Source organism: Pundamilia nyererei, unplaced genomic scaffold, assembly GCF_000239375.1.
Source record: "Pundamilia nyererei isolate P.nyererei 1_Seehausen unplaced genomic scaffold, PunNye1.0 scaffold00066, whole genome shotgun sequence".
NCBI classification, from domain to species: domain Eukaryota; kingdom Metazoa; phylum Chordata; class Actinopteri; order Cichliformes; family Cichlidae; genus Pundamilia; species Pundamilia nyererei.
The window spans coordinates 2,054,795-2,064,106 of NW_005187467.1; the positions used below are offsets into that span (position 1 = coordinate 2,054,795).

The following is a 9,312-nucleotide window of genomic DNA, read 5'->3' on the forward strand; positions in this document are numbered from 1 at the left end:
TTTATTTTTGATCCAGAAAAAAAGTGCCAGTTTCTCGTTAGCTTGGCAACAAGGACAAGGATTACTTTATTAACCTTAGAGCCCAAGGTTATGTATTTGTGCTTACACTTTTCTAATGTTACTGACTACGTTGGAGGATATTTTAAAGTGGAAACTCTAACAATAGCCAATATATATATATATATATATATATATATATATATATCTCTTTTCAGGCTAGAGAGAAAGGAAACAAAACTTTGCCTTCTGAAGGATTGTGACAAAGCGCTGGGGTGAGAGGAAGTTTCTTTTTTTTATATATATATATATACTCTCTTTCAGTCAAGAAAATGAAATGGCAGGTAAAGTCACCGTCACTAGAGACTGTGGAGTTTAGCCTCCTGGAGAATCCTTATTGTATAGAACCCCTCAGTTGCTGCAGCAGTTACTCTGCCAGTTTCCTTATCCGCCAAACAAGATGACACAACCGAGAAAACGGACTGATCACATTTCTCTTGGTCTGCTGTGTCAGTCGTGTCTGTACTTTTAACGATGTCAGTGCAGCGTGGCGTTCCTGAATGCAAAATAACACCAACGCTCATAGGGGTAGAGAAGCAAAATGGGTACTTCTTTCATAAGGTTGAAGCAACGTTTGAACGCTACTCTTAGTTGAGATAACTTGAAAATTAACTACTTAAAAATTAGTGAAAAATATACATTTGCATGATGTTTTAGGTCATATACATAAGATCATAAGCAAAATATAGGGTTGCTCGGTGACTGCGTTTCATTTTTTTCTTTGTTGTCTTAGACCGAGTTCAAGTAGTTGCAGTGACCAACTTTCAATTGTAAGGCGATAGCACAAGTCAATTGGTGAAAGGCAACCTCTCGCCAGACACTTGCAACCTGACTGCAATCACTCTTAGACAGACTGACAACAGTTTGTAAATAATTGTTGTTTAATTTATAAAAGCAGAAATTGACAGCACGTTGCAATCAATCTGAGTCAGTCTGCGCCAGTGAGTGCAGATGCATATCACTGCAATAACGACATGACAGGTTGTCAACATTGTCAATATTTCTTTGTAAAATCAAGGTTGCCAAGTGCCTGTGTCATTTTGCAGTTACATCCCCGTCCTGCAAAAACCACGTTACCATCTGAAGAGAAATGTTTCAATTTTGGGCTCAAATCTGTGAGATTTTAGATGGACTAACTATGAGTAGCTAATATAAAATTCTTTTCCATATAAATGTTTGTATATGTAGACAGAAACCAATTTACAACAGACCAAAGAAGATCAATTTTTGCTGATTTATCACAGTTAATCATGGTATTTTCACAGATAGGTGGCACCACTGACAGAGACTGACTCAGTCTTATTGCCGTTTTACTCCCATCTCGATGCACCAAAGTTGCTTTGCAGACAGAGACCGACTGAATGGTTAAATATCTGGTCCCTGACTTCGAAGAAACCTTCTCAATGGCAATGAAAATGCAAGCTAATTATACACGGTGGGAATAATTTTGGACATACTGCGGTCTCCAACCACTATAGTCTCATGTGTGAATGTACCCCATTGGAATTATTTTTCCAGTTCAAGTAAATGCACATTACTTATTAGGTAAACCTGTGAGTTTTACATTGAATTAATCAGAAGCCCGAGGAATGAAACACACACACTTACACATACACTGTTAAAGAAAATCTGTCAGGGAAAAAATGCTTAGGGGCAGAGGCAGGCAGATAGTGTTTCTCTAGTATTGACTTTGTGAGTCATGAGTATGGAAAAAAAAAACAACAAGTTGTCATACTTAGAGCCACAACTGCTGTGCAGTTTGGCTTGTGCTGTGGAGCCCCTTTTACAGAACACGATCCACTGGTCAGTGATCCCTTTAGGTCATACCAGTAAACAGGATGTTGACTTGCTGATGTGGTATCATCTAGACAGTGTGACAGGTCTGCCACAGAAAATACTGTTTCTGGTGGAACAGTGGTACTCACAGTTATACAACATGTCTGCCATGTTATGGACTAGTGGTGACAGTTACTAAATAAATAGATATTAAAAACCCCTCAAATGTTTTGTTTCGCCCACGCTGTCGGCTCAGAATTGACATGTATGCAGGTATGTGACCTCTATACATTACTTTCTGTTCTTGGCTGGAGAACATACGAAATATTTTCGAGTTGAAAAGCTCTTACTGACTGTTAGAAGAATGGGATCACAGCATGATGGCTGCTGTAGACGTCTTACAGACTTAAAGAGCTGAAGGATCCGGCAAAGAATAATCTTGTAGAGCTAGGGTTTTTCCATCTCACATCTTACCCAAGTCTTTTATGCGAGGCAGCACATTGGTTGTGAAGTTGTTGTATGAGGCGATCTTCCCCTCTGGAGAGCCAATTCCCACATGAGACTCGTATATTCTCAGGCTCGTGGGCTTCCTGGGTCGAGGGTGGATATGCTGAAGAGGTAACCAAAACGTCATGCACAAAATCATAACAGAGTCTGGGGCTTTTTCCCCCCTTCTAGAAACTACATCTGTTGAGCGCTTATGATCCATAAAGACAAAGTGTGGGTTTTTGCACAAATATCTCATCGCCGAGACGGATAGCTGCACACACGTAAAACAATAAAAATATTTATGATTCATGCTAGCAGTGTTACACAACAGGAGAAGCATTTCTTTTTATACATAGTGCCCATTTCCTGATGGCTACCCACCAAGCCTTGTGAACACAGCATTTCAAGTACATGATTGAACTACTTGTAAATAAAACAAATATACTGCCAGTAAGAGGGCCCCTCTAATTAAAATGGTGCCAAATAACAAGTGATAAAGAAGGCAAGGTGGCCTTTAATAGCCTCTTAGTGTTTTGCTTGTTCACTCTTGGGCTAAGGACATCAAGTAGCATTGAGACACATTCAGCCTCACTCAAATCAGCAGCATCGAGCACCCACATTAAGAATGGCCACAACAGCTTTTCATATGAGAGGCAAAGCTGATTTACAATGACTGTTCCTCATTTCGAGAAGAAATGGTGAACGTAGAGGGTAGCACCACATAAACTGTGGTTTTAGTAACACAATATTCAATGATTAACATCATCTCAAAGCTTTTTTAAAAAAAAAATAATCATAAGGGGATGAGCCGTTTTAAAAAATGATAGACATTTAATTTTCATTTCCTGGCACTCACTATTTGTTACACTTAGTACTGCAACAAGACACTGATCATCTCTGTACATGAAAAAAAAAAAGCAGCTCGAGCTCCAAAGCTGGTAGTAACTAATACAACATGGAAATGAAAAACACTGAATGTGCAGGTGGTTTTCATGCATCTATTTTTTCTTTTTTTTTTTTAGGCAAAAGTCATTTTTAAAGGACATTTTGTAACTTACAATGTAAGGCTGAGGGGGATCCCAGTGAACCCAGTCGTAGATGACGGCTTTCTCCTCCCTGGTCACATATTTTGCCCAAGGCGAGATCCGGTAAAGACGCTGTCCCTCCTTTGTGTGAACCACCACCTGGGAAAATAAGACAAATGAGTTTTACGTTACAGCAAGGGCACCTAAACAATGACAGGGCATTGAAGAAAAGAAAAAAAATTGGGTGGGCATGACAGTCACTTTGCATAAGCGACATGGACATCTAATAAGCAGACAGATAACAGACACCACGATGCATGCTGAGGTGTCTACATTCTGGATTAAAAACCTACAGAAGGGGATGAAGGATATCTGTATGTAATCTAAAATGAAATGGAAAAGACAAAGCTACAGAGAAGTCAGGGGAAAAAAGTAGAAAGGATCAGCAAAGCACAGTCAGAGGCCTCAAAGGGTCTTCTTTGTTTGCTGCATGATGCAGCCCCCGGACGTATTTGATATTAAAGTCAGTATTTATTTACATCTGTTAGCCATGAAATGCTTACATCATAAAACTGTGCTGTTGCTCCCTATCCATTATAAAGAAAGATGGTGCAAACTGTTGATGAAAACTGCCTCTTTTCCAGAAAGCCAGTTCCTACTCTCCAATGCCAAATTCACAGCTTTAAAAGTGTTATGCATGGCTCTCTGGGAGCACTGCAGACATGGCACGATGTAGGGGACAGAAAGCCACAGTACAGTATTGACTAGAAAACTTGTTGCAGTAAATTTGGATTCAGTGGTGATTTATGCCGTTGTATTTTGAGGGGTGCAGCTCTTTAATTGGTTTTAACAAAGCCACAGACCCATGTTGAGAGGGGATTTGAGCCAGGGAGCAATTTAGAAAAATAGGAAATCTAAATCATTATCCTTTGCCTCTCATCTATTATGTCTGCAATTCGGGATTGGAAGGGGGTAAAATAAATATAGTTTGGAAATCTGACAAGTTACTTTGCCTCCATCAGTCAAATAAGAAAGGAGAAAGCCAGCGTGAGAGTTGGAAAAACCCACCAAGAAATCGATCCTGTAGTGTTTCCCACAGTATGTGTTCACCCTGTTTTGTCCCCTGCAGAAACAGGCATTATAACCCAACTAATTCTGGCTACTGTTGTGAAGTAATGACTGTTCCAATGCCACCTGCCTGTGAGCTGTTGGCCAGACTCCCCTCTGGGGTTTTTTCATTATGGCCAGGCCACCTGGGGTTAGCTGCCTGGCTCCCCTTATGACATGCTTCACAGTTTATAGGATTAGGAAAAGATAGTTGGATAAATGGACTGGCATAAAGCCTGACAGAGCAGTGGTCCTTCACACAAATTGGCCAGAATTAGGCACATTAAAGAAAAATCAGATGGCTGGTAAGGCTGAGGGGTGCATAAACAGGAAAAACAACTAAGAACTGGGCAATATACAAGTTAGGTGTGGACAGAAAAGCATTTTTGATCGGTTAGATAACGCTTCTGTTCGTTCTCTACGGTCTTGCACAGTTGCATCATAAATGGCCCATGGTAAATACTGTACCCACATAAGGACACTGCTTGTTTATGGAGACAAATTGGGCACTGAACAAAGGGGATGGAAGGGCAAGCTGCTCTACATGAGAGTGATTGGAGCTAGGCTTGTGCTTCCACGAGGGAGTGCTGTGGAACTAATTCTAAAGTGGGGCTCACAGCAAGACAGCTATTCATAGGCAGCGGGGGTGCACAACGAAAGGCCAGGTGCCAGCGTTTCCATCTGCTTCTTATCGTCCTTAGACTGACCTCCGCTGACAATGGGAGCCGGGCAGCCTGTCCAGGGCGCAGGAGTTTGCCAACGATGACCCGGTCCCAAGGAGAGTGCCGCGGCGATGCCATCCACTCCATGCCTGGCATCTCATTTCTGGGTTATTTCTCATCCACGCTGTTTGTTTGGGAGACAATGCATAATGGGAGGGTGCATTTTTGCATTTAACCCTGATGAATTATTTACTAGAGCTTAAAACCAATCATGTACACCCACTGTGGACTGTGTTTTGCGCCGAACAAACGGGGCACAATGTCCTGAGGGATACCCGCAACAGATGGGAGCAGAAATAAAAGCCATCAGTTGGGCTCCTCAGGTGTGTCTACTCTCCACTGTGCAGATTGTGTACATACAGTAATCTCCCTTCTGCACTGTGAGTATGACATGTTGTTGATGGCGACACGCCAGGTTTTCACTTGGTTCATAAGACACCACACATGACAGGGAATCTCCCACGAACATTATAGTGACAAGTCCCTGTGCCACTGAGGCAAGATGACACCTACTGAGAGTGTGAAAATAAGCATGAAGATGTTTTGTTCTCTACCTTGAGTTTAGAGTTATGATCCACAGCTGGAGAGTTGTCATGCTTGGGTGGAAGAATCAGTTCCCACTTGCCAAATTCTTTCTTCGTGTAGCGGTGGGAGAATTTGTCCCAGCCATCTATAGGAGAAACAGACAGCATTTACACACATCACTCTAATTGGTTTGCAATGTGGACACAAACATGAATTCTAATAAGCTGCAGCTGGATTAAAGAAAGTTGCATACAGTGGAAAGAAAATGTATATCTGTCTTTTTTTTTGGATCTCTTTGGCTTCTTTTGCCATGAACTGGTCACAGACCTGTAGGAGTAGCTGGATTTTCTTCACATTAAATTATCTGATTCCTGGATTTTTAAATGAACAAGTTTGAAAAACATGTCACAATTTTGTATGTGTCATTTGTTCCAGTGTAAAGAATTCGTTTTCAGTCTCAAATTGTTTATTTGTATAACATTAGAAGTCTTAGGAAGCTAAAAATGCATCATATTAGAGGTTAGCTTTTTTGGGAAAAATACATTTTTTCAAATGATTGGGGAAAGTAAAAACAAGGCAAAAAGACAGTACTGTGCAAAAGTCTTGAACAACCTTTCACAGACACACACACACAGTGAGCCAGCCTTTCTTGGAATCGTTTTCTTGTCATTTTTATTCTTCAGTCCCAAAACGTTGATGGGTATTTAGGTTTTTTTTAACTTAACATTTAACTATGAATCATTCAGGCCTTTTCTTTTTAAAGCACCAAACTCAACTAAAGGGATGAACAAGCATTGTGTCTGCAGACAACTTAGCAAAGAGCCAAATTTAAATATATCTTTAGACACTTTGATACTAGCTGCCTGTCTTGAAAAGACAGTTGTTGTGATTTCTTTAGGTGAATCTTTGAAAAACTCAGATACCACAGTTTGACGTGCATAAAACAGAATTTTCGCATCAACATGGTGATTTCCAAAGAGCTGTTAGCTGTAAACATGGCATCTCTCTGGGTGGTTGCCTTGTGTCACGTTAAAAAATATGAGCAAACAAGATGCACTTCATTTTTTGCACTCCATTTGTCTTGACAATACTTTTTAAAGATATAAAGCATTTCAGGATTAACTTAAAAGAAAGGCAGACGTGAAATATAAGAGGAGATCAGAGGTTAAATGGAACATGTTTGGATGCAAACTATAATGCGAATCCCCATACAACAGTATACTTTCCTAAGTGTTACCAATACCAACAAAGGCAGCAGAATGTAGAGCATAGTTTTAAAGATAAAAGGCATTTTATGAAAGTTTGACCTTATTTGAGCCTGAAGAAGAGGTTAGAGATCAAAAGTAATGTGACATTAAGAATTCCAACATGTCATAGTTTCACATATAGCATTATTATCACTTTTACCTCAAGATCATACTATTGACCTTGAGGACAGGTCAAACGTCAAATGTGACACATTTAATCTGTATACGGTACTTTGCATTGGTTGATAACGCATACCATTATTTGTAAGACTCATAGTTTCTAATTATAAGGTTATAAGCTTTATTCAACCAATAAATCGTTCAAAATTTTTCAGGCCCTCCTGTTTACAGACAGAAAAAAATGACACCCACACATGCATGTACAACCAAAAACAAGAAAAGCAGAGGGCAACACAAGAAGTGGCAGGCCTAAAATCCTATCTATGACTGGTGAGCAATATCTGAAAGTCATGTCCTTACAAAATAGGATAAAACACTGCAAAGACCTGACACAAAAGACCAGAGAGATGCAAGTGGCCTTTCAACTGATCCATCACCACAAATGGTCTCAGTGGAAAAGTGGCTGTCAAGAAGCCATTCTTAGGGAAACCCAGAGAAGAGGCTGAAGTGGGACAAATTACACAAGAACTGGACTTGACTGGAAATGTGAACTTTTTGGTTCAAATTGTGGTCAATGAACAATGACATCACACACACAGGCAACACGAAAGTGGAGCCGAACAGAGACACCAACAGACATGAGATGGCCTCAACTACTGAAGCAGTGTGGGATCCTCTTGATGGAGAACAGAACAAAAGGAAGCCAACATCCAAAGAAGGAGCTGGTGTAGTGAGTTCCTGAAGACTCCTTAAAGAAATGACAAGAAAGCTTGCCTAAGAAAGCTCAGCCTGTGCTGAAGAATAAAAGTGGTCAAACCAAATATTGATTTTCAAGCTTGTTAGAATTGTACGACCTCTGGTTTTGCATTACATACTAAATTTCCATGTATATTTGCATAATATTTCAATAATCTGCTGTACCCATTTCCCCTTTTCCTTAAAAATGTGAAGAAATGAGGGGTGGCTCTTTGGCATGGTATTGCAATTTGAGTACTGGACACTTCAGTTGCCAAGTAGTAAACATACTGTACACACATATCAAATTATTTTCGCTGCATGTTATACCGCTATCTCGCTTCCATTTTGCTTGTGGTCTTTTTAAAATTATTATTGTTATTATCGCTTTTGTGAAAACAGCATCTTATAGAAGACTTTTTAATCTACAGAAGAAAAAGACACTGAAAATCCATGTGTCCTATATGTCTGGGCTTTATTTAACCACTAGGAGGCACAATGAGAAATTTTAGTCAGACCACAGGGTGTTTCATTAATTTTAATAGTAAACATAACAATTAGCAGTTTCAGTCTTCCTTATTACTGCAGTGTGTTGCCACTTTGCCTTGTGCTAACAACAGCTTGTAGTTGTAGTCATCACTGTGGCTTTTGTTCCATTTCAATATCCCCCCCTGTGGTCCAAACACCACTTTATTTCTCTGACTTGTACAATCTGTCTTTGCACAATTTATCCCCCCCACTCCCACCCCGCCCTCCAAACTCTCTTACATAATTCCTCGTTGTGCTTTTTTTCCCCTCCTCCCTCACTTTTTTGGTTTGTTTTTTTTCCCCAGCACTGTTCTCCAGTATCTTGTGACTTTTGCGACACCGAGTAAAAGCAGCAGGCTCAGTCATCTAAAAGAAAAACTGATAAAACACCACTTCACTGCTCACTGAATTTTATCTCTGAGACAACAACAAAAAGGCATATTCATAATGTGCCGATTCCACACTCACAACTGCCACTGACTGAGGAACACATTAGGACACAAACATTTATTGAAAAGTGACCACCTCGGCATGTCATTTTAGGATGTTTTATTCTGTAAACCCACATCTTCTTGTTATTCATGAGCAATAACAGTTGCAGGATAGAGAACAAATCAAAAGAGATGCTCGAGAAGTGACCGGATACTGCAGCAACACTTTCCACAGGGAGGCCAAGTCATATTTTTTTAACAATTTATTTATCTCGCTTTTCTTAAACTCCTCTGAAAAAAACCCCCAAACAAACAAAAAAACCCCACAAAAAACAACCTAGTGCATTATGCACCCAATCTGCACCATATTCATGACTAGGGCTACTGGGGTGTTTCCACATTTACTATGAAACTGAAATCAAATAATATAACTGAGCCGTGTCAAAATGTAATCTCTCACAGAATTGAATGTTGGAATTGGGCTGCTGCCCAAGGTCCTGGGAAGATAATTAAAGAAGGAAACGGAACAGAGGAACTATGGAAAGAGGGG

General features: G+C 40.0%; 1 protein-coding gene across 1 annotated transcript in view; it reads right to left on the reverse strand.

The window, feature by feature from the left end:
* Nucleotides 1–9,312, reverse strand: part of gbe1b (glucan (1,4-alpha-), branching enzyme 1b) — a 106,652-nt gene that overhangs the window by 76,418 nt on the left and 20,922 nt on the right. Inside the window, exons 3-5 of the mRNA XM_005735981.1 lie at nt 5,731–5,846; nt 3,381–3,506; nt 2,308–2,443 (exon numbers count right to left, since the gene is read on the reverse strand). Of these exons, the coding sequence (XP_005736038.1) occupies nt 2,308–2,443; nt 3,381–3,506; nt 5,731–5,846 (378 nt within the window). The remainder of the gene's footprint in view (nt 1–2,307; nt 2,444–3,380; nt 3,507–5,730; nt 5,847–9,312) is intronic.